This window comes from Ovis aries, chromosome 23 (genome assembly GCF_016772045.2).
Source record: "Ovis aries strain OAR_USU_Benz2616 breed Rambouillet chromosome 23, ARS-UI_Ramb_v3.0, whole genome shotgun sequence".
Taxonomy (NCBI): domain Eukaryota; kingdom Metazoa; phylum Chordata; class Mammalia; order Artiodactyla; family Bovidae; genus Ovis; species Ovis aries.
This window is the reverse complement of record NC_056076.1, coordinates 57,829,356-57,854,658: the sequence shown is the minus strand read 5'-3', so window position 1 is coordinate 57,854,658 and position 25,303 is coordinate 57,829,356. Positions and strand designations below refer to the sequence as shown.

The following is a 25,303-nucleotide window of genomic DNA, read 5'->3' as shown; positions in this document are numbered from 1 at the left end:
TCCTTCCTTAAGGACCCAACACTAACAAACTAACACAGCGCCTGGCACACAGGAGGGGGTCAACAGTGCTTATGGAAGAAAACTTCTTTCTTGAAGTCTCTTGGCCCAAGTACGAACTCCTCTCTTGTCTTTGTAAAGCAAGACCACGAAGACCAGCAAAACCTCTGGGATGTGGCTCTCACAGAACTGGACCTCACTTCTTTGCTAAGTAACAACTTGGGACTCACACAGGTCTCCCCGATCTTCTGGCAGATGCTTTAGGACAAAGGTCTGAGAAGTCCGCAGAGACACTGGGTCAAATCGGGCATGCAGGACCTGGTCAGAGGAAGGTCTGGCTGTTGCTCCTCCCACTCCTGGGCACTGCTGTCCCTGTCCTCCCCAGGTTCCCTGGCGATCAGTGCCTCTTCCCACCTTCACGCTCCCCGCAGCTGCCCCTGCCCATCTTCCTGACCCCATCTTGGAGGAGCCGCCTCCTCCCTGGGTTCCTGGTCCAGCCTCTCCCCTCTCTCTCCCCTCCTGTCCCCAGTGTCTGTCTTTCCCCTGTTTGCTCTCCCCTACCCAGTGCTTCTCAGCCTTTTTCCCCAGTCAGGACCCCCTGAGGAGGCTTTTTAGATGCCAGCCCCCTCAACTGCCCCTTTCCTCTTGTGCAATCTTACCAAAGGCGCCTATGGGACATCAGCGGTATGTTCTGTGGCCTCGTGGAGGACACAAGCCCTTGTGATGGCTGAGACCTCTTGTCCTCTAAGAACGGGTTTTTGCCCCCAAAGGAGCACTATCGCCCCAGCTGGAAACGTGTGCCTTCGCCCAGCTCAGGCCAGGCCCCAAAGAGCCCGCCTGCGCGGCTGCCGCCCAGTCTCTGGCCCGCCCCACTGCACGGCGCCTCTCACCCATCGGGCGCTGCTTTGCTGGCCCTGCAGTCCAGAGCTTCTGCGTGTCACAGCTTACATCTCTGGCTGGTGTGTGACGATTGTTAAATACTGAAATTTGTTCACTTGGAACATTTTTAACAGGCCTCCCCACCCAGCAGCTCCAGAGTCTCACCAACCAGAAAGAAGACAAACCGGAAAAGCACGGCAACAGCTGCAGCTCCATTACGTGGAGCGGCTGCCGCCACCCCACGGGCTGGCATTTCTAATCACAGAAGGAGAGAAAGCGGAGAGCACTGGGGAAGGCTGACCGCACGCACATCTCACTTCCGTGGGCACAAGGAGGTGTGGGCTCCCTTTTGGGTTAAGAAAACTGCAATGCACTGCAGAGCCAAGGAAACCATAAACAAGAGGAAAGACAGCCTTCAACATGGAAGAAAATAACTGCGAATGAGGCAACTGACACAGGATTAATCTCCAAAATACATAAGCAGTTCGTGCAGCTCGGTATCAGAAAAACAGAACGGCAGCTTTGCAAAGGGCTGGAGAGGGCGATGCCGGTACAAGCCTCTTGCTGATGTCCACGTTTTGGTCTCAACAACTCTGTTCCGGGCACCGGCCTTGCAGCGGGCACTGAGAGGTGGTGAACGCACAGCAGTGAGTGACAGGCAGCCCCAGGACAGCCGCCATTGGGCGGAGCCCGACGGGCGAGGCAGACGCTGAACACGCAACCGCACAAACGAGTGGGAAGGCACTTATGGTACTTGCCACAGGGAGACACAAGGGACCCTCTGAAGGACTGGGGTCTGGGGTCAGAGCTGGTTGTCCGAACCGAGGCTGGGAGTGTGTTCCCCACTGAAGGAATGGAATGTGCAAAGGTCCTGAGGCAAGAAGGAGCTTGGTGTGTGCAAGAGGTCTTGTGGGAGCAGACCCAGAAAGTATGAGAGGCAGCAATGACGCAAAGTGCAGCTGAGACAAATACGCCGGGCCCGGCCACGCAGGACTTCACAGGGCACGTACAGGATTTGGGTCTTTACCTCGACAGTGACAGAATGGGAATTCTCTGTGTGCTTTCAGCAGAGGAATGACATGACCATCTCACATTCTGCTAAGACCACTCTGCCACTGTAGGAGGTCAAGGTGGATATAAAAGACCAGTTAGACGTCTACAAGAGGGGCTTCCCTGGAGGCTCCGTGGTGAAGAATCCGCCTGCCAATGCAGGAGACATGGGTTCGATCCCTAATCCAGGAAGATCAAAGATCCCATGATGCTGTGGAGCAACTAAGCCCGTGTGCTACAGCTACTGAGCTTGTGCTCTAGAGCCCGGGGGCTGCAGCTGCTGAGCCCACAGGCCCTAGAATCTGTGCTCCACAAGAGAACGCACCACGATGAGACGCCTGCGCCCCACAACGAGAGGGCAGCCTGCTCACCGCAGCCAGAGAAAGCCCGAGCAGAGACAGAGACTCAGCTCAGCCGAGAAATGAGTAAGTAAAGTTACATGTGTGTGTATATATATATATATATATATATATATAAAAATATGTCACTATATATTATATGCAACCCCGTGGACTATACAGTCCATGGAATTCTCCAGGTCAGAATACTGGAGCGGGTCGCCTTTCTCTTCTCCAGGGGATCTTCCCCACCGAGGGATCAAACCCAGGCCTGCCGCATTGCAGGCGGATTCTTTACCAGCTGAGCCACAAGGGAAGCCATATAATATGTATATGGTAGCTTACCCTCAGGTACTGGTGAGGGGGCAGACAGGGAAAGCAGAGAGAACTGACAAATAGCAGGGAGTGAAAATGAACAGGGCCTGGCGATGGACTGAGTGTGGGAGATGAGAGCTAGGTGCAGCTGCCTGATTCACTCCGTACTTTTTCCAGAATACAAAATAGATACGCTGGTTCCTCGTTAATCAGGTTTAGCTCTCCACAAAGGCAAGGCAGTAATTTCTCAAACAGGGCACCTAATCATTACCTTACTCATTTCGCGAGTCTGTTTTGATTACTGCATTACTCTACCTGATTCAATCCAAAGTCAGAAAAATCCACATTAATATGAGGAGGCTTGAGAATTGTTTTTAATGAATAATTGACATGAATTACGATGATCATGAAAATCTTTATCAGAAGTCTACTTAAAAATGCAAACATTTTCTGTTTGGTTTGTACCTGTAAGGTAGAAACAGTCACATTTAACTGTAACTGAGGAGGTCTCTCAGGGCGTCTGTATCTAATCACGGCATCAGTGATGCCTTCTGAACCGTGTTATTTAAGTTAGTCATATGGAGTCTTACGGGCTTCCCTGATGGCTCAAGCAGTCGCCTGTAAAGCAGGAGACACAGGAGACATGGGTTCGATCCCTGAGTTGGGAAGATGACCTGCAGAAGGAAATGGCAACCCGCTCCAGTGTTCTTGCCTGGAGAATCCCACAGACAGAGGAGCCTGGCGGGCTACAGTCCAAGGGGCTGCAGAGTCAGACAAGACAGAGCAACCTGACTGAGCATGGATGGAGCTCTATAAGTGGATATACATGAGACCCTTCTTTTTGCATTTGACAGTCCAAGACTGATTTTAAGTCTTCTTGGCTCTTTACGTCTCCCTCCATGTGTTAAAAACGCAAAGAAGACATTGTTCCAGGATGACTGGCCATGTGCTACTGCTGCTAAGTTGCTCAGTCGTGTTCGACCCTGTGTGATCCCATAGACGGCAGCCCACCAGGCTCTCCCGTCCCTAGGACTCTCAAGGCAAGAACACTGGAGTGGGTTGCCATTTCCTTCTCCAATGCGTGAAAGTGAAGTCGCTCTGTCGTGTCTGACTCTTGGTGACCCCATGGACTGCAGCCCACCAGTCTCCTCTCTCTATGGGATTTTCCAGGCAAGAGTACTGGAGTGGGTTGTCATTGCCTTCTCTGAGCCATGTGTTATCCTTTGAAAATTGGCAGTCAAGACCCTTAAAAAAAAGGTCCAGCTTAATAAAAAGTCACCACAATTCCAATTACATTTTGTTTTCTCACATTTGGAGCTTCCATTACTTGCAACATTAAAAAAATGAGATGAGTACGATTCAGTCCTTTCCTCACTAAGCATGCAGTAGGCATCGCTACATGCTGGGCCCTGGAGAAACCCAGGAACCTCGAGGGCTCAGGGGGTGCAGCCGGTCAGAGGTGGCTGGAGGTCAGTGTGGGGAGGGCACGGGGCATCTTGTGGGGCAGGGCGGCAGGTGCCCACAGCTGTGAAGATGGGAGGAAGGAGGTGTCAGGAGGGAAGGTAGCGGTGTGCCGTGCAGGGAAGGCTGCGGCTCACACTGAAGGGCATGGGACGGCAGCGGAGGAAATGCTGAGCAGAACGGCCCTGGACCTAGGTGTGCTTCCCACAGCTACCACATCCGGAGCACATGCATGGGGGCATCAGGGAGAGGACTGGAGAGGCAGCAGCGTGGGGGCCAGGGGCCTGAGCGAGGGGAGGTGTGGACAAGGGGAGCGATGAGGATGCGGTGACCAGCTGCACTTGGTGGGCGGGACGTGGAAGGAAAAGAGGGAAGAGGCTGAGGTGGAGGGGGTGGGGGCCACTGATCAGACTGAGGCAGGGGGCGGGGCTGGGAGGAGGAAGTGGCTTTAGTTCAGTCTGGGGACCTGTGGGTCTTTCTGGAGGGAGGAGGGGTTCAGGAGACCAGGGGGAATCTGGACACGAGAGGAGGGGTGTGGACTGGAGATAACAGACTTGGGGGTGAGCAGTGCAGAGATGGGTGGAACCCAAACCACACGGTGGGTGAGTGCTGGGGTCAGAAGGAGAAAAGAAGCAGGCAGAGGAGCATCCACGTTGTAGGGCTGAAGCAACAGGACTTGGAAGAGCTGGAAGGGTGAAGGGGGGAGGAGTGATGGGGGAGGGGTGACGGGGGAGAGGAGGGGTGACCTGGAGGGGCTCAAGGGAAGGGGGAGAAGCAGAAGAAGGAAGCAGATTAAGGGCAGGAACCCATTTACATTTAGTCCTTGGGGGGCTACTGCTAATCTGGATGGGACACCTTAGCGGGGGCAGGTGTGCAGAAAAGGTTCCCTTCCCCGTTCCCCACAAGACTCCCACAAGGACAGGTGGCGTCCACTGTCTGAGGGTTTTTGGTCACGAAGCACAATATGCAGCAGAAAAAGGACAGGAGGGTAAACGAGGTTTTTAAAGGAATTCACTGATCGCTCACATTTATCACAGGGTCCCTCTCATCCCTGGCGTTTGAAATTTTATGAGCCTCAACTCTGCCAACCAAGAAGGAAAGAAAACAGACTCCCCGAGTCCCGCCCACTCCCAGACTCACACTAGGGACTGCTCTTGGCTCAAGCATATGTAACAATAATCCTGGTATCTATGCGATCATCTTATCGCTGAATAGTTTTTGCCCCCTCCCCCGCCCCTTTGTCCGAAACTCCTTTGTATCCAGCGGCATCAGCTTCTTTTTTCTAAGACTATGAACCCAAGAGGGCAGGGACCTGATTTCCCCACCTCACTTATAAAACTGAGCCCAGCATCGTGAATAAAGAGAGATGTGAACACACTTTTAGGGCAGTGGAGGATACTTTCAGTAATCTCTGACGCAATAAAGAACAGACCAACATCATCTTCCATAGTCAGCCCTTAAAATGGGCTCCATCATCTCATGAACGTCAAGGCTATGAGGTCTGGTCTGGGAGATGCAACTCTCTCTGGGCTTTTGTGAAAGGACAGGAGCCGGGGCTGGATAACATCTTAAGACACTCTCTGCCCCTGCAAGCAGTGTTATCATAGGGGACAAATGAATCAAAAGTAACACATCCCCTAGACAACTTTAGGGTGATGAAGAGAATTCCAAGCAGGCAATTTTTATCTTTGAAATTAATCTTTACAGTTAACATAGCCTGAGCTATGGTTTTTTCAGTAGTCCTGTATGGATATGACAGTTGGACCATAAAGAAGGCAGAAAGCCAAAGAATTGGTGCTTTTGAACTGTGGTGTTGGAGAAGACTCTTGAGAGTTTCTTGGACTACAAGGAGATCCAACTAGTCCATCCTAAAGGAAATCAGTCCTGAATGTTCATTGGAAGGACTGATGCTGAAGCTGAAACTCCAAAGCTTTGGCCACCTGATGCGAAGGACTGACTCATTTAAAAAGACCCTGATGCTGGGAAAGATTGAGAGCAGGAGGAGAAGGGGACGACAGAGGATGAGATGGTTGGATGGCATCAACAACTTGATGGACATGAGTTTGAGCAAGCTCTGGGAGTTGGTGATGGACAGGGAAGCCTGGTGTGCTGCAGTCCATGGGGTCGCAAAGAGTCGGACATGAACTTAAGTGAACCACAAGGACAGTACAGGTGCCAAGCAAGAAGGTTAGAAAACCCTGAGCCTGCTGAGCCCCCAAAGACAAATTTCATCATGACAAGGGAGCTATCAAAGCAGAGGGAACAAAGTCAAGGTCCCCCAGACATCACCCATTCCTGGTCACATATTTACATCACTAAGCAAACATTGACACTGAATCTAAATTCTAAAACCAGGGTACCAACATTCACATTCAGATCTACTTTAGATGAGAAGTAGGCACTCCTTCATGCCCCAGAGGCCTTAGAATTTCTCTGACTTTGCAGGAAGAGCAATTCTGTGGCTTCCCTGGTGGTTCTGTCAGTAAAGCACCTGACTACAATGCGGGAGACCAGGGTTCGATCCCTGGGTTGGGAAAATCCCCTGGAGGAGGGTGTGGCAACTCACTCCAGCATTCTTGCCTGGAGAATCTCATGGACAGAGGAGCCTGGTGGGCTATAGTCCATGGTGTTGGAAAGAGTTGGGCACGACTGAGTGACTTCTCTTTTGCAGGAAGAGAGGCAGTTGTAATTGGGATTAGCTTCCTGGCATGATGATAAGGTGTTGATGATACAGTGAGATGATAATGAACACCTAAAGCTCCTGGCAGTCGTTTTTAATTGTCCAGCAAAATTGTGGTACAGCCTGTGCAGAAACAAAGACTCTGAAAGTCAAGGGCGAGTGCGGGTGGCCGCCTACAACACATACCTGCCCGAAGTTCTCTTCATCGATGCAGAACATGAGGTCCAGTTCAGTTGGGTCATTTTCTAAGATCCATTTCAGAGAGTTGTAATATTCGCTATCCTATAAAATTGACACAAAAATTAAAATAGTTTTTCAAAACACACACTCGTTTGACTTCTTTAAATGACTATGTCCTTCCAGTGTAATTCCATTCAGAATCTCAAGAAATGCATTAGTTACTGATAGCATGTTTCCAGCTCTGCCCCACTCTACTCTCCCCTGCTGAGGGTTGTAGTTGGATCCCATCCTCTGAGAAGGGAACTGGCCTGCTCCACAAGGCAGTCAGGAAATCATACAACTGCGCCTGTAGAGCTCAGCACACTCCCCGTCTCTTAAGAGTGAAAATATCAGAGGGGAGTAGGAAGGACAGAGAACGGCCTAATTAAACACCCGTGGCTTCAAGCCGCCCCGCTTCCTGGGCTTTTATCACTCTCTGCAAGTCACTGTGAGCAAAATTCGGAGCACAGGCCCCAGCGCCTGGGCTCCAAGAAGGAAAAAGAGAATGTGGGCGCCTACTATCCCTGTGGGAGATAAAATTAACTTAGACTTGAAGAGAAGCTTCTGTACTCTAGCTTCCTCATTGCACAGTAACAAAAGCATAAAGCTTAAGCTAAAGGTGAGAGCTGAAGAGAAGCTTGAGACGGGTAAGGTGGATACGCAGAGCTACGGGCCCACAGAAACACCAGCTGAGTGGCCTCACGTGCACGCTGGCCTTCTGCCCTCCTTCCACACCCAGAGGATGCGCTGTGAGCCACGCGCACACGGCTCACGGACCCAACTCCACAACACGAGCAGGCAGTGCAGCGGCAAGGCTGAGGGAAGAAGATGCTTCCTGAGGGCCCCAGGTAAACACTCCCCCTGGCTCCCACCCCCGAGGAGGTGAACAGTGGGGTCGCAGGTAAGAGAAAAACAGAAGCAAAGGATACTGGGAAAAGAGCATTGGATTTTGCTTTTACAGAAAATCCTTTCAACTTTGAAAGGGTCAGCCTAGATTAAAAATGAGTAAGTTAAATGCAACATGAAAACCCAAATCAAAAGTCAGCAATTACTGTCTAATTTTTCATTCTTCTTTGCTTATTTAAAAAGTTACAGACATCAATTAGCCTCTTGAACAACTACACATTCCCTGGTGCTCATACTGAATGAAGGTGCCCGTAAAAATCGCTGTGACTACACAAGGCCTCAACTCCCTTTCTATAAAGCGCAAGCGGCCCACGAAGTCCACTGGAGTAACCCGCGCTTACTCACCACAGATTCCATGTCATTCAGGGTTATCTGCTTTCCCAGCATCATTTTATAAAACGGTCGAATGAAGAAACCTAAAACATGGGGAAGACTGGGTTAGTTTCACATCTTTGATGATGCTGCACCTCAGGGCACGAACTAAAAACTAACCCGCTTTCACGTGAATGAGAGACCAGGGTAGAACAATCGAGGGCTCTCTGCAGCCAGACACAGGCCTGGTGTGCACAGGGGTGGGGAGCGGACGGGGGAGCAGGGCAGTCACGCTGTCAGGGACGGCCCAGCGGAGAGCGGAGGCCGGAAAGGCTGCTGCGAGACGACCTATGAGCTTCAAGCACAGGCAGGAACCTGCAGTGCAAACGGGGCGTGTGCACAGGCGAGAAAGGCACTCCCGGCGGGGGACAAGGCGGGGGCTCGCCGGGACAGCGGCACAGGGGGCCCCGGCCGGCAGGCCAGGGAGGGACCAGGCAGGGGACACAGCGCTCCCACGAGGCGCTGCAGAGTCTGGGCTCCTGCCCAGGGGCCAGGGGTCACCAACACGACAGGAGGGAACCCCGTCTGCATGTCCATGTCACCGCTGGGGCCGAGGTGGGGAGAGGAGGACGGGGTGAGAAGGGAGCGCGGGAGACCGTGGAGGAGGCTGTGCGGCCTTCCTGGGTCGGGAGGCCTGAGCAGGGCGACGGTGGTGAGGAACACCCACCATGGTCCCGCAGGGGCCCCCCGACACCTGTGCCAGACCGGCCTGTGCCGCACGCCTCTCAACAGGACGTGGGAACCTTGGTCCCCCTCCTCCACCTTCAACCTCCATCCTCAGCCCACCCCAGGTCTCCCCAGGCAGCCACCCCCGGCAGCAGCTCCTGCCCCCTCGGGCTCAGTGTAGCCCTAAGACGAGGCTTAAACCCCGCCGGTGTCTGGGGAGGGAAGAAGGTGAGGCACCAGAGGGGCTAGTGGGCCGACACCGACATGCTGCGTGTCTGCTCTGCCTCCAAGGGCAGTCACGGTCTTAGGAAGCACCTTCATTATGGGCAAAGCATTAGGAAAAGAATCCACTGATTTACAGAGAACCAGTGAGGCTCTTCTGCTTAAAATCTATAATGTGAGTAAGACACCTCATGATAGACCACAGAGAACACTGTCTTATTACCTCCAACACTTTTAAAAATAACTTACCATCTAGAAGTTTCCCGTGAAATACTGCCAGCCCAGCAACTCTTCCAATGAAAGTGAAATAGGACAAATGATCTTCATTACAGAGGCCTGAATTGGGATTGATCTGAAGTGTGTAGTTGTCCCTTTTGGGGAGGGAGAGAGAAAAAAGAAATGTAATCAAATCAATCGGTCCTAAAGGATATCAAACCTGAATAGTCACTGGAAGGACCGACGCTCCAATACTTTGGCCACCTGATGCAAAGAGCCAACTGAATGGAAAAGACTCTGATGACAGGAAAGACTGAAGCCAAGAGGAGAAGGGAGTGACAGAGGATGAGACGTTAAGACAGCATCACCGACTCAACGGACATGAATTTGAGCAAACTCCGGGAGATGGTGAAGGACAGGGGAGCCTGTCCATGAGGTTGCAAGGAGTTGGACACGACTTAGCCACAGAACAACAGCAAAAGAAATGCAAGCCTCTGAAGTTTGTTTCTGCCTGTCAACAGGCTTTCATAGTGTACCTGTCACATCCTGTACCTGACAGACAAGGTGTGAACGCTAGAGAACAGGGTTTACTTAGTGGCTGGCCGCTCTCCATGACCAAGGACAGAGACCTACTGGAGCTGGTGCGCATGCCCTGTTAAGGAGCTGCGGATATCTGACTGCACTGACTGACAAAAATGTCAGTTTCATGCGGTTCGGCCAAGTACCTTTGGAAGCTGAGAAACACCACAGACCACAGGGGCTAGACAGGGACTCCCAGCCATATGAGTGCTTATGTAAGGAAGAGGGTCGGTGGTTTTCACAGGCTCTGCGGCCAGACTCCTCTGGAGGCCACTTTGGGACGTGGGTGAGGTGTGGGTGTGGCCTCCGATCATCTCCTTTTTCATGGCTTTTATCAATTTTACAAAATGGGAAATTCTTGTCAGAGCACTGAGAAGAATACCGAGGCTGCTCTTTCCAAACAGCCCTCAGGAGGCTGGCACCAGGGGGAAGACGTGGGAGAAGTCTGGGCCCCAGAGAGCACAGGCTGCTTCTCAAGGTTGACGACTCTCCTACTGAGGGACTGGGCCCGGCCTGAGGCTTTGGAGAAGCCACAGCCTGGAGGACGAGACGGGTGGCCTTGTACGCAGCCACGGCTTGATTCCGGAGAGAGCCTGTCTTCACGCCCTGCAGTGGTGAAAACCTAATGCAAGGGGAAGGCAGGGCCTCGCCGCTCAGGCTCAGGACAGTCCTCTGGATCCTAAAGGACGGAGCCTCAATTTCCCTTTAAGTAGTATAATGTCAGAAACTATTCCTGTTCATGAGACAATGACCTTCTGAATTCTGACAGTGACAAATTCCCCTGAATTAACATAACAAATGCAAAGTGCTTTTCCTTAACGATAAGTACCCAACACATTTTCAATTTCAGTTACATGAACCCAACAGACAAGGGAAGAATTATTTTTAGGTGTTCACAGTGTACTTTATTTCACCGTGTGGAGTCAGATTCTGTTCTAGATGTCCAGGGAGGAGGATGGGAGGGGCTGAGGTCAGCAGTGTTAATTCACCTCAAACGAGCGAGCGGCTTACTCTCATTGTGCTTTGTTGCTCAGTTATATCTGACTCTTCACAACCCCATGAACGGTAGCCCACCACGCTCCTCTGTTCATGAGGATTCTCCAGGCAAGAATACTGGAGTGGGTTGCCATGCCCTCCTGCAAGGGATCTTCCCAACCCAGGGACTGAACCCAGGTCTCCCGCATTGCAGGCAGATTCTTTACTGTCTGAGCCACCAGGGAAACCCCAAAATACTGGAGTGGGTAGCCTATTCCATCTCCAGGGGATTTTCCTGACCCAGGAATCAAACCAGGTTCTCCTGCACTGCAGGCGGATCCTTTACCAGCTGAGCTACCAGGGAAGCCCACTCTCTCATCATCTCACCTCTCTCATTTGCTCATGAGGAATAAACCTGTCTCAGTGGGGGACACATTCTGAATGCACTCCAGATACTTACGTCGCCGAGTACTCGAAGAGGCCGTAGTAAGGGTTGAACATCTCCTTGGACAGTAGGAAGAACCACTCTCTGGCCACGCCCCCGTAGTCCAGACCTTTCTCTGATTCAAACTCAATCCACAGCCTAGCTTTCAGGACATCTGGTCTTTTCACAGACATGATTCTCCTATAGGATTCTTCAAATATGTTATTTCTGTGAAGTTTCATTTCAAACCTATTTGGAATATCCGCCTAAAGAAAAAACAAAAAACAAAAAAAAACGACACACGGTCAGAGAGTAAATATACACCTGACTTCCTAACAGAAAACAACAAAGAGCAGAATGATGGCAGCCTTCGAATAAACAATCAGTGTGGAATGGCTCCAGCTGGGGCTCTGCCCTTTCTAGATTTTTCTTCACAGACAGAAAGCCTTGCTACGTCAGGAGGAGACACACAGCACCCACGAGCAGCTGTCATCCACTGAGTCAGCAACACGTGCTGCGGAAGAAACTACGCTGAGTAGAGACAAATCATCCTGGCCTGCTTTTATGAGCAACCGAGGGGCCCTTATCCACCCGCTGACAAGTGAAACACGGTCAGCTCTCTATATTGTTTCAGTCAAAGAAAGGGACTTCAGTCCAGACGATTAACCCCATAGACAGTCCCCACCCAGCCAGGCTGGGACACCTCTGAGCCCTGGCGGGGCTCCGGCTGCAGGCGTGGGTCCATGACACTCAGAAGCTAATCCTATTGCCAGGGCGGGGGTGGGCAGACTCTGATGATCAGGCCAAAGGCCACAGCTGTTTAACGATAAATGTGAAAATTAAAAGGCACTTGACTGAAGTTGTGAATAACTGCTTCCTGGCGAAACAGGCCCAGGGTCGGCTCTGTTATGACGATGGATTTGCAGAGTCAGTTTCCAGGCAGAAGGCACCGTAGAGTATAAGTGCTACAGAGTGAGACGGGTGGGACCCTCAGAGTCATCACTTATACTCAGAAGAAACGCAGGCGACTCACAAAGAAACACGGGAGTTCACAGGTTCAAATCTCAGTCATCCTGAAATGGAGTTACCCAGGAGCTCCTTGATTCGGGGTGATGGACAAGAGAACAAAACCCTTAGTGGGAGCTCCCCGAGGCGGAGGCTGGCTTCCAGGCATCTCTGCATCCCCAGTGTCTCACCCACAACAGAGGTGGGGAGAAGGCATAACTGAGAGAGTGGAGTGGGCTGGGGGAGGCGGGCAGGAAGCACAGGCAGACGGGGAGATCTGAGCTGTGGGAGACACACGCCTTTTCCCAGTGAGCGGAAGCCAGTCAACAGTGACCTGTGCGAAAACACCCCAGAAAGGGTGAAGGCACAAACTGAGGAGAAGACTGGGAAAACCCTCACCAGACAGGCGAGACCAAAGTGAGACAGAAGACGCAGCGTTAAAGGATCTGGGCAGATGTGTCGGTAGAAAATATAATACTGTAATTTAAAACACTGCCTGCAAAAAGCCTTACAAGATATCTTGGTTTTGCCAGAATCTTAATGGGTTTCCCAGTGAGAATTTTTACTCTGAAAATGACATTTGGTCTTAATATGCCAGAATATTATAAATTATATTTATGTTGTACATATTGGAATTTAAAGGGACAGACTTGAACGTTTTTATAATTAGGACCAAGGTTTTATTAATTAGGGTAACCGTAAGCAACTGCACAGGCTTCTCCAAATTTTTTCACTTGGTCCTGAATTATTATATATCTCATAAAATCATTTCTATCTTTTTATGTATTACATAAGAAATTACCTTCAGGTGACTTAATATGTTTTGAGTTGGCCAAAATATTTTTCTGAAAGATGATACAGAAACACCCAAAGGAACTTTTTGGCCAACCCAATAATACTAAGTTAATATTCACTTACCATTTCTGTTAAAAAGAAAATTCACATCAGAGATCCAGGTGGATTAAAGTGCAGTGAAAAAAGGAAAGTAGCATTTTTGGTACAGATATAAAAGTAAGAAACAAGTTCTCACTGAAGTAATTTTGGTAACTTACAAATGACTAAGGCAACATTTTTGGAAGACATGTACTCACAGGTTTCTTTAATTTCTTTCTAAAGTAGTCATATTTCTGCTTAAATTCTCTGGAGTAAGGAACAGCCTGGAAGATAAATGTATAAATATAGACAATATGAACAATACAGTTGAAATTTTATGTACATGAAGCCAACATTCAGAAAATTTCATGAATCATGAACCTTAAAATTGTCACTCTTCATATAATCATTGAAATTTACATAATGTCTACACACCATATGGGAAGTTCTAGAAATGATTAAGATTATTCAGTACTGAATGAGGCTTTCATCCCTGAAAACAATACGGATGTTCAAGAAATCACTTAGAGATATTATCAGTTCAGTTCACTCAGTCATGTCTGACTCTTTGCGACCCCATGAATCACAGCACGCCAGGCCTCCCTGTCCATCATCAACTCCCAGAGTTCACTCAAACTCATGTCCATCGAGTCGGTGATGTCATCCAGCCATCTCATCCTCTGTCGTCCCCTTCTCCTCCTGCCCCAAATCCCTCCAAGCATCAGGGTCTTTTCCAATGAGTCAACTCTTTGCATGAGGTGGCCAAAGTACTGGAGTTTCAGCTTTAGTATCATTCCTTCCAAAGAAAACCCAGGACTGATTTCCTTTAGGATGGACTGGTTGGATCTCCTTGCAGTCCAAGGGACTCTCAAGAGTCTTCTCCAACACCACAGTTCAAAAGCATCAATTGTTCGGCGCTCAGCTTTCTTCACAGTCTGACTCTCACAGCCATACATGACCACTGGAAAAACCATAGCCTTGACTAGATGGACCTTTGTTGGCAAAGTAATGCCTCTGCTTTTGAATATGGTATCTAGGTTGGTCATAACTTCCTTCCAAGGAGTGTCTTTTAATTTCATGGCTGCAATCACCAACTGCAGTGATTTTGGAGCCCCAAAAAATAGTCTGACACTGTTTCCACTGTTTCCCCATCTATTTCCCATGAAGTGATGGGACCAGATGCCATGATCTTAGTTTTCTGAATGCTGAGCTTTAAGCCGACTTTTTCACTCTCCTCTTTCACTTTCATCAAGAGGCTTTTTAGTTCCTCTTCACTTTCTGCCATAAGGGTGGTGTCATCTACATATCTGAGGTTATTGATATTTCTCCCGGCAATCTTGATTCCAGCTTGTGTTTCTTCCAGCCCAGTGTTTCTCATGATGTACTCTGCATAGAAGTTAAATAAGCAGGGTGACAATATACAGCCTTGACGTACTCCTTTTTCTATTTGGAACCAGTCTGTTGTTCCATGTCCTGTTCTAACGGTTGTTTCCTGACCTGCATATAGGTTTTTCAAGAGGCAGGTCAGGCGGTCTGGTATTCCCATCTCTTTCAGAATTTTCCACAGTTTATTATGATCCACACAGTCAAAGGCTTTGGCATAGTCAATAAAGCAGAAATAGATGTTTTTCTGGAACTCTCTTGCTTTTTCCATGATCCAGCGGATGTTGGCAATTTGATTTCTGGTTCCTCTGCCTTTTCTAAAACCAGCTTGAACATCAGGAAGTTCACGGTTCACGTATTGCTGAAGCCTGGATTGGAGAATTTTGAGCATTACTTTACTAGCGTGTGAGATGAGTGCAATTGTGCAGTAGTTTGAGCATTCTTTGGCATTGCCTTTCTTTGGGATTGGAATGAAAACTGACCTTTTCCAGTCCTGTGGCTACTGCTGAGTTTTTCAAATTTGCTGGCATATTGAGTGCAGCACTTTCACAGCATCATCTTTCAGGATTTGAAATAGCTCAACTGGAATTCCATCACCTCCACTAGCTTTGTTCATAGTGATGCTTTCTAAGGCCCACTTGACTTCACATTCCAGGATGTCTGGCTCTAGGTGAGTGATCACACCATCATGATTATCCTAACCCTAACCCATGCCCAAGGTCAGAGGCGGTGGCTGGGAGGAGCAACCCTAAGTCCGAGAGATATTATACATGAACTAAATAGACGTTCCATGTGACTTTTGTCTGAATGTGCATCAAGGTGCATTGTAATCTTTTTATGGATTGTAGTTTAGATACGTTATTGGCTACCATATATTTTAACACACAACTCAAAATGAGCTGCACTGTCATTCAGAAAAGACTAACTGTGCTTTAACAATTTTTGGGAGAAAAAGTTAACAGCAGAAAGGCAAGTGAATTGATTCTCTTGTCAAGGAATAAAAAACTGAGTAGACAGCGTGCTGGAAACATCCTCACTTTAGGAGTTCATTATTTAGTGGTTGCGGGCAAGGATCTCTTTAAATCTGGAAGGCTGTGTCTATGGAGCAGAGGGATGATACACAGACGTAAGCTCGGTAACGGAGCTAACGTTATTTATTCTGGGATCTCTTCAGGTACAGCAGTAACATTTTTATATCGTCATTCAAATATTCACTATTTGTTATGTTGTTACATAGCTTACAGTATCTGGGAGCCCTGACTTCAAGCTGTTGAAAAGGCTTACAATTCTTTTTCTGAAGCAGAAAGGATTGGCTTTTACACGCACACAGACAAAATTGGACAGCCTTACACTCAGAACAACTCCTTGTTTTCTGGAGCAGAGTGTGAGTCCGGGCAAGAATACTTCTGCTGGTATCATTTTGGGCTGCATTAATGAAATATACCGATCTTTTGCAGAGGGTTTCCAGACTCCAAACCTTATGCCTTGGCCACGCTTATTCCTGGCCAGAAAGAGCGAAAATGAAGAGCAAGAGATTCTTTCCTTAGTACTGCCTAAAGACATGACCTCACAGACAATAACTAGGCCAAAACAAAAGTAAGTAGCTGCCGTCACAGAAAACCATGATCATGTCAGTATCCTGCCTTGTGATTCAAGAGCAAAAGACACTACATTTACGTGTCTTTAAGAGCATTTTGAAGACAACTGGCTACTGAGGGGGAGAGGCAGAGAGATGGACTGGAGGTCGGGGTGGGGAGATGCAAACTGTTACGCCTAGAAACGACAGACAACAAGCACGGAAACTATATTCAATATCCTGGTATAAATCATACATAGTTTATATATGTAACTATATATGCATATTTATACCTACACTCAGTGTGCGTATGGCTGAGTCACTGCTGCATGGTGGAGACTGGCGTAATACTGCAGATTGACCATACTTCAATTAAAAAAAAAAAGACAATCTATACCACCTACGGTTTGTCCCTCATTTTCAGTTTTCAAGCCAGTCTTTGCTTCTCCACTGAACATCAGACTTGACTATATACCATATTTATTTTGGACGGTGTTCAGTCTGATGAAATAATGTATGAATTTTGATTCCAGAAAAGGTAGAGATTTTATTACCATCTGGACAGCCACCAACATAAGGAAACGGATACAATGGTCTGACATAAGCGAATAGAGACATCATCATGCTTTTTGCTCTGTAGCTTTTTTAGAAGCTACTGTGAGCAATGGGCAATAAAAACTAAATGAATACCTAAGTAAACGCAAGGCAGGAAAATGACAGAATCCCTCTTTTATGAGACGGTTGGGAAAGGCGGCTCTGGGAAAGAGAGCCGAGTAGAAACGCAAGCGACAGGAGGGAGCAAACCGTGACAGGAGCAGTGAGGTCTCAAAGCAAGCAAGGTGTCGAAAAGGAGAGGTTTTCGTCTGAGGCTCTCAGGTATGGTTAATGTGATAGAAGAAAACTAAGCTGGAAAAAAAAAAAGACTTCCTTTTATGGTTTCAGGCCAGCTTCAGAAGCCCGGATTTGTAGGACAGACTCCCTGCCAGCCAGCTCCGTCACATGGCCGCTCTACTCTCGAATGCTTGCTCAGTGAAGTGGATGGACTCGACTAGTCAAATTTTAAGGCTCTTCCATTTCCCCAGATATGTCATTCCTAGTAATTATTTTTTGTTTCCTCATCTGAAAACACTGAAAAAAGGCTTGAACATTCATCACTGTGTATGCAAGTCCGACAGTCTTAAACGACAAGTTTCCCAAGGAATGTATTTCAAAGTGTTGCCCCAGCCCATGGTACTCCGCCCCTGTCTGGCTTATAATCTGCTAGCTGCTGACTAGCTGTGGGTGGAAATCAGTGCTGAGATATTTCTGGCCCTTCTTCCTCTGAGGAGATGATGCATGAAAGCTAAGAAATCTTCCTCCTCCTCTAACACGGGTATTCTCTCTCTAGGGGTCGTTCTTATAATAGCTTCTTATATCCTTCTCCTAAAAAGATTCCAACAACGTACCAGGATAAAGACATCCATTAACTGCAGCCTCTGAAGAGAATTACATTTCTTGTATCGGACAAGCCAAATTATTTATTCTCTTGTGAAACTCTGGCATCTTATTTTCTTATCCACAACATAACTTTTAAATAAACCTATTTAAAAAATGAAGGTATCTGTTGATTAAAGCTTCCCTCTATTAAATAAGCTTTCTTTTTTGAAGAAAATGAAAGTCTGACACTGTGTAAGTGGGTCCTCAGTATTTGCCTGCCATCATTGTCCACTACGGACACTGGAGCTCCTGGCAGAGAAGGGCCCGGGCCTGTCATAGAGACGTTGGTAGGGCCAGGAGAGCTGAGGCTCCAGCCTGGATTCTGACAGACTTTAACTTTCAGCCACACAAGGAGCTTCTGAAAAACTGGGAGTCACAACTTCTTCCCTACCATCCTGAGGGGACTGCTGTGAGTTTCAAAGCAGTTGGTTATATAAAGTTCTTGAACAGGTACAAAGCGTTACACAAGCACGAGACACTGTTCTTAAGAGAAGCAAGTATGAACAGCACTTCATGTTTCCAGGGCCTTTAATGGTGACGTTGGAACACCAAGAGCATACTGAATCACAGTAATGTCACAGAAGGGTCCCCTCTCCCCCAGTATGTAGACATTTTTAAAACTTGGGAAAAAGAGAGAAACCGTAGGTACCAGATAGGCAGAAAGACTCAAAATTAGAGAACTGGGGTTTGGACCCAGCCTCGGCGCTTGGGCTTGAGTTTTTAACCCTCATGTGGGGACACGGAACATGGCCTACAGTCTGTATGACCCAGGGGATCAGAACACAGGTCCCTGCAGAAGACCGTCATCTGAGAAGCATACAAGAAAATTCTACCCACAGGCCTGGGGAAGTTGCAAGGAAGCTTACCTTCTGTCCAGGATCATAACTGGGAGAAAAATAATAAACAAACTCAGACCTCTAATAAACTCAGACTCCAAGCCTATACACTGGAGTGAGTATGAGGCCCACAGTTATAGTAACTAAGGGTGTATAAATATAAACTAAACAGTTAACAGTAAGTACAGTTCAGGACATATGAAAGACCCATAAGATAAAAAAAATGAGTACATATGCACTTAAAAACAAAAAATTATACATTGAACTAGACAATCACCTACCACTGAGGAGAGCTGACAGACATGACCAGCGGGAGAGTTAATACCACTAAGACCAGCGATAACAGTAAATATAAAAGAGGCTATGAAATCAGTATTCTAAGAATGATTTAAAAGCTGCAAGTATGCGTAGAAAAATAAATAAAAGCAAAGAACAGGACAGAATAATAGTAACTAAAAAGGTCAAGCAAATTTTAAAACATCAAAGAGAACTTTGAGCAATTGAGCCCAGTCACTGAAATAATAGACACAATGAACTGAGAGAGATGACGATAAAAAGGTGATTAACTGGGAGAGCTGAGCCCGCAATATGGCAATAAGACAGACAGAAGATAGACAAGCGCAGAAATAAGACAGAATATGAAACTGAATCAAATACCTAGTATGAGTTACTGATACAGATAATAAAAATGGAAAAGATACAATGTGCAAAGGAGTAACTGTGGGGAACTTTCCCAGATAAAGGAAAGATGCAACCCCCAAGAGGAAGAATCACGATAAACCCAAAGCAGAACAAATAAAAAGAAACCTACACTTACATGCATGATAGTAAAATTGTAGGAAATTAAAGACAGAGAAAAATTAAAAATCACTGGAGAAAAGACAGATTTACTCATCAAAAAATGAGAATCAGATTGACAACAAACTTCTCATCATCAGTTATGGAGGCTGGAACAGGAAAAAAAACAACTTCAAAGTACTGAAGGAAAGTAATTGTTGAGCAAGAATTCTATAGTCAGCTAAACTATCATTTGACAGACAGGTAAGTAAGCCCCTTCTCTCTCACACTCTCACTGAAACTGCTGACAGAGCAGAGGTTCTCAAACTTGGGTGGGCATCAGAATCCTTGGAGGGGGGGTGGTGGTGTTAAAATATAGACTGCGGGGCCCACACCAACGTTGCTTATTTTCAGCAGGTCTGGGTTAGGACCTCAAAAGGTGCATTTCTAATAAGTTTCTGACTCTGCTGATCTATAGGCTGTAGTTTTAGAATCATGAACTAAAGGTTAAACTTCATTAAGGAGAAAACTTAACCTGGAAAAAAGTAAATGCAAGAACCAAGGGTAGGCAAAGAAATTTGATTACATATAAGTAAATTAAACAAACATTGACAGTTAAAAAAAAAAAGAAAATGTTAATGATTATTTGGCAAGTTTTGGCACTTCCCTGGTAGCTCAGCTGGTAAAGAATCCACCTGCAATGTGGGAGACCTGAGTTTGATCCCTGGGTTGGGAAGATCCCCTGGAGAAGGGAACAGCTACCCACTCCAGTATACTGGCCTGGAGAATTCCATGGATAGTATAGTCCATGGGGTCGCAAAGAGTCGGACACAACTGAGTGACTTTCACTTTCATTTGGCAAGTTTAAAGATAAAGTAGTTTTAAAATTCCTTTGAACAATGGAAAGTGGGACTGAGAAGAACAGCACTTTAAAATATTTTTTATTTTATATTAAGGTATAGCTGATTAACAATGCTTTGACAGTTTCAGGTGAATAGCACAGGGACTCAGCCATACATATACAAGCATCCGTTTCCCCCCAAACTCTCCTCCCTTTCAGTCTGCCATAAAACATTGAGCAGAGTTCCCTACGTTATACAGTAGGTCCAAGTTGGCTATCCATTTTAAATACAGCAATGTGTATATGTCCATTCCAAACTCCCTAACTATATCTTGCCCTGGGCAACTGTAAGTTTGTTCCCTAAGTCTGTGAGTCTGTTCTTGTTTTATAAGTAAGTTCATTCGCATCATTTCTTTTTAGGAGAACAGTGTGAAAGTTCCCCAGAGTTGTATATTATCCAGGAAGAGAGAGAGCAGGTGATTAATTCTGACATTAAGTCAAGTATGTTGGTTAAAAGTATTAATGTGAGCACCAAAAGAACAGAAATAGAGAATACAACTTCCAAGTATAGAAAATGAGAGAAAATAGACTACTCTATCAGTCCAGCAGAAAGTAAGAAGAGACAGAAAAGATATATTAAGCAAATACTAGTGAAGCAGAGTGAGCACAGTGACTCACAAAGCCACAGTCGTCATGAGAGATTCTGACCCAACGGACTCGATTACACTTGAAAAGCCAGGGAAAAAGTCATGATGGAAATGGATACTTTGAACACCACAGACTTGATCTAACAGGTGTATAAAGAACTCTATACCCAGTAAAGACAGAATATTCATTCTTTTCAAAGACAAAAAGAGCAGTAACAAAAAATGGTCAAGCCTCCAAAGAAGTTTCAGATATCTAACAATATCCCATGGACAATATTCTCTGACCATAATTAGTAAGAAAGAGGTAAAAACCATCCCAAACTCTTAGAAACTAAAAGGTTTATTCTAAATAACTTATAAGCTAAGGACAAAAAGAAATCATTGTGGAAATTCCCAAAAATTTAGAACTGAATTAAAACAAAAATCACTTATCTACACTAAGGTGATGATTACCTAAATACACATGCTCTCACTGAGAGAGATACCACTACCTATAATAAAAGAGTAAACAAACTTCTTTTATTAGAAAATAAAGAAACAAAGATCTTCCCTCACAGTAAATCTATCTGGATTTATGATGCTAAATTATTTCCAATAGTAATGAATAAGAACTAACAAAGTTGCATGAAGACAGATGACCAGTAATTGATAGATACTTGAAAAAGCTTCAGAATTATTCAAAAGTCCTCCGCTGCTTGAAAAACAGCATCGTTTCTTGAATTTTCCTTGTTTCTCATGATGGAGAAGGGAAAATACTACTCTGGCTTATTGTGATTGTGAATATATCAAAAGGAACCCATGGCAGTAAGGCAGGTGTTTGTTAAATTACATGAAGAATAGCTGATGTCTGTTTTGACACAGGTATTATTAGGCATTTTGCATTAACCAGCAGCAAAGCAGCCGAACAAATCCAACAAGTAGCTAAAGGGAAGTCAGGCATCAAGGTGCATTTGCCCTGTATTATCATCTAAGTTTTCAAACGGGCATAGAATTCAAAACGTGATTTGAACTGAATCAGATTAAAGTCACAAAATTAGTATTAAAAAGATTTTTTTGATGTGGACCATTTAAAAAGTTTCTATTGAATTTGTTATATGTTTTGGTTGTTTGGTCTCAAAGCCACGTGGGATCTCAGCTCCCCAACCACGGGCTAACCCTGCACCCTCCGTACCGAAGGCTAACCCTTAAACAACAGGCCACCAGTGACGTCCCCAAAACTGGTATTTGAAATATACCTATTGGTCTCTTAGCTCAGCCCTCAATGTAACAATCTTCACTTCTAGTTTTTAAAAGATTCCCCAGTTGTAATCTTCTGCTGACTCCAGCACAGTTCCTGCAATTTCAAGTCTCTCCTTTTACTTATGTAACCACGGACAAAAGACTGGTGCGTGCCCTGTGGCCACTGTGGCCTATTCCAGACTCCGCCCAGGTGTCTGAAACCAGGTGCTTTTTAACTGCTGAGTGACAGGCAGACTATCTGCCTGATGAACATACATGAGGGGACTATTAGTGGGTTAGCAGAGATAAGGATTCTTTACTAGCTCTGGAGCTCAGCTACAATCTCACCCAAACCTCTGCAGATTCTTAGAGCCGGAAGAGATTCAGAATCCAATTCAAATTTGTTAGCATGCATATACTACCTGTGGCCTCGAGAAATGTCAAAACTCTACAAATCCAGGACCAGATTTTGCTTCATATAAAAAGGAAGGGAGGACATTTTGGTTGGTGTATTTTAATCTACCCTCTTATAAAACACAAAAGAGAATGCTTAGTTTTGTTACCGCTAGTAACTCATGTTCCCTTCCTTTACATTTAAAGCTCTATGAACAGGCAAATGCAGCAATCAATGTCTCACCCAGAAATTCCAGGGAGGAGGAGACAGGAGTGAAGTTAAATTTCTCAAGGACACCAGTCAGGCCCTTGGTACCAAGGGAGGCAGGAATATACAAGAAATATGTGCTTAGATAGAATACTGACCGGACCAGTAATAGCTGGGTTCTGCAGTCTTGGGTCTTCCCACTGAGTAATTTTGCTATCTGAAAATATTAAAAAGAAATAAAAAGGCTTATTAGTTCAAATCTATTTCATGTTAAAAATGTTTTAGAAAGAACTATTTCTGGATTTTCCAAAAGCTGCCCAGTTCCCCATCCTGACCCCCAAAGATAAATAGCTTAGTATTTCAGGGTTAGAACAGAAGAGGCACCTCTGATACTATCTAGTTAAAAGCAATCAATCAAAAATGCACAACTAAAGTACAACCATTTATTCACACTTTCTGGCAAACAGTCTGCTGGAATTTCAATTATAAACCCCTGTTTTTTCAGGGATTTATAACTTGATCTTGATTTTCATTTAATTTTTAAAAAGGCATAAAAAGTCTTAGTCCCCCAAAAGTTAACATGGAGACATGATATTTTTCTCATTTCAAATACTATTCCGTTTACTTATGGTGCTGCAAACTGCTTTTGATGAAAAATCTTGTGTTGAACAAATGAATAATCCATTACATGTTTCACTCAGATGCACACAAAAATCAAAACAGCTAAGGAAAGCTGAAAAATGAGAATTAAATACTGCAGAGGAGGATGCCAGAGAAAAGACTCCCTTCTGGCCAAGCTGGAGAGAAGTGGCTCTTTCTCCCAAATGAGTCCGTGTCAACGAGACTGGTCAATGACACCCATACCACCGTTTCAATGGTAAAGGTGGAAACAAACAGCTACCCAATCACTTGGGATTTGTGACAGCACATTTGGCTCAGTTGGTAAAGAAGCTGTCTGCAACGCAGGAGGCCCAGGTTCAATCCCTGGGTGGGGAAGATCCCCTGGAGAAGGAAATGGCAACCCACTCCAGTATTCTCACCTGGAGAATCCCATGAACAGAGGAGCCTCTCGGCGCACTATGGTCCACAGGGTTGCAAAGAGTCGGACATGACTGAAGCGACTTAGCAAATATTAATTAAAATGACTTTATGGATTGCTGTGTGTGTTGGGGGGGGCACGCAGGGATGGACTCACATTAAAGATATGGGGAGGGGAGATGGGCGAGTTTTAGGAAATCTAAGTTGGCTTTTAAAAAAGGAAATTACTGGTTTGAGAAGCATATTCTATTTCTGGTATACTTAGTAAATGGACCGATAAGAATAACTAAAATATTTGGTTTTAATGACTATCCCAGGAATTTTCTGAAGCCTGGTATGGTAACCAGAGCAGTGGTGAAGTATTAAAATACAACTACCAAAGTACATGGCAACTGCAGATGCTAACAATTCGGTAGAAAAGTTACACAAAATATTTAAATGTTTTAGAGAATGTTGATGGAAGTAAAAGGCACTTTTGGGTTCCCTACCTTGAAAACAGAAGTTTTCAGAAAGTAAGAGCTGCTACTGTGATGGAGAACAAGAAAAATGAAAACTAAATAAAGGGAAAATATGGCTGAGTAAAAACTGCCTTGGACTATATATAGACTGGGCACCATTATCAACGCAGAAAGTAAATGAGCTGCTACCTGCACACGCCAACTCGCGATCTGTCTGGATGGGAGCTCTGAGCGGTCATCCTTGACACCTGCATCTGGATTTCCCATGGGAAACACCCCAAGCCCAACTCTGCCAGAGCCAAAGCCGTCATCTTCCAACACCAAAGCGGTTCAGAACCTTGTCTTCGTCGTGAACAGCATCGCGATCCATTCCTGGTGCAAATCCGAGCCTGCCGCCCCCCCCCGTCCTCCCCGCAACCTTTCACCACGGTGGCCACCGCTGTTCCCACCTCTCGCTGCAAAGGCTTCTCTGTGCAGCACTTGCCTCTGCCTGCACTTCTCTGAGGTTCCCTTGGCCTCAGGCTCCCTCACCTCTGTTCAGAACTTCCTTTACAGCTCTGCCAAGAGGCTTTCTAGACAACAAATTTGACCACGTCAGTGGCTTCTGGATAGTCCCTCCGGTGCTCCGGTCTGGCTGCGGAAGGGACCCAAGTCCCCACACCTGGCAGGCTCCTGCTGAACCTGACCCTGTGTCGGCCTGGCTCGTTGCACGCCGGCGGCTTGCAAGCCACTGTGCTTCTCTAATCACGGTACCACCCGCTTTCTCCCTCCAGAAACCTCTCTTTGGTGGGTGTGCCCAACTAAACTGTCCTCATTATTTTGGATCCACTGGAAAAGCCACCCATTCCACAAGGTCCTTCTCTTGGAGCCTGCCTCCCACCCTGGAGCCCAGCACTTGGACAGGAGAGCAGGCTCACTCCCCTCAGGCAGCACCTAAATACCTCCTGGCACTCCCGACCTACTAGAGCTGAGCCCAAGGCAGACAGGGCCCGCGCGCTGCTCATCTTTGCGGCTCCCTCTCCACCGCTGAACACAGTTTCCAGTACGCAGCAGGAGCTTGGGGTTTTTTAAATGACCAAATGAAGTGGATGGTGAAAACAAAGTCCTTTTTAAAACACTCTAGGCTTTCAGAACCACACACAGTTCTGTAGGTTATCATAATCGTCAATTTTGCACTTAGGAATTATCAGCATAAGAATATCGGTGGCCAGTTACCCATTCGGCCCTGAAATGTTTGAACCTAAACTTGCTTTTTGTCTTTGAGCCATAGTATTT

The 25,303-nt window shown here is 46.3% G+C and overlaps 1 protein-coding gene and 1 long non-coding RNA gene across 18 annotated transcripts in view; one reads left to right on the top strand and one right to left on the bottom strand.

Moving 5' to 3' along the window:
* Positions 1-25,303, bottom strand: part of NEDD4L (NEDD4 like E3 ubiquitin protein ligase) — a 370,632-nt gene that overhangs the window by 21,006 nt on the left and 324,323 nt on the right. For all 17 annotated transcript variants that reach the window (XM_042239245.1, XM_027960942.2, XM_027960943.2 and 14 more), the window contains 6 exons: positions 22,691-22,749; positions 13,396-13,461; positions 11,336-11,565; positions 9,355-9,476; positions 8,191-8,261; positions 6,907-7,002 (listed from right to left, as the gene is read on the bottom strand). In XM_042239245.1, coding sequence (XP_042095179.1) covers positions 6,907-7,002; positions 8,191-8,261; positions 9,355-9,476; positions 11,336-11,565; positions 13,396-13,461; positions 22,691-22,749 — 644 coding nt within the window. The remainder of the gene's footprint in view (positions 1-6,906; positions 7,003-8,190; positions 8,262-9,354; positions 9,477-11,335; positions 11,566-13,395; positions 13,462-22,690; positions 22,750-25,303) is intronic.
* LOC132658486 (uncharacterized) lies at positions 246-24,117 on the top strand. Its single transcript, XR_009598179.1, has 2 exons — positions 246-2,351; positions 16,018-24,117. It is a non-coding gene; the product is annotated as an uncharacterized LOC132658486 (long non-coding RNA).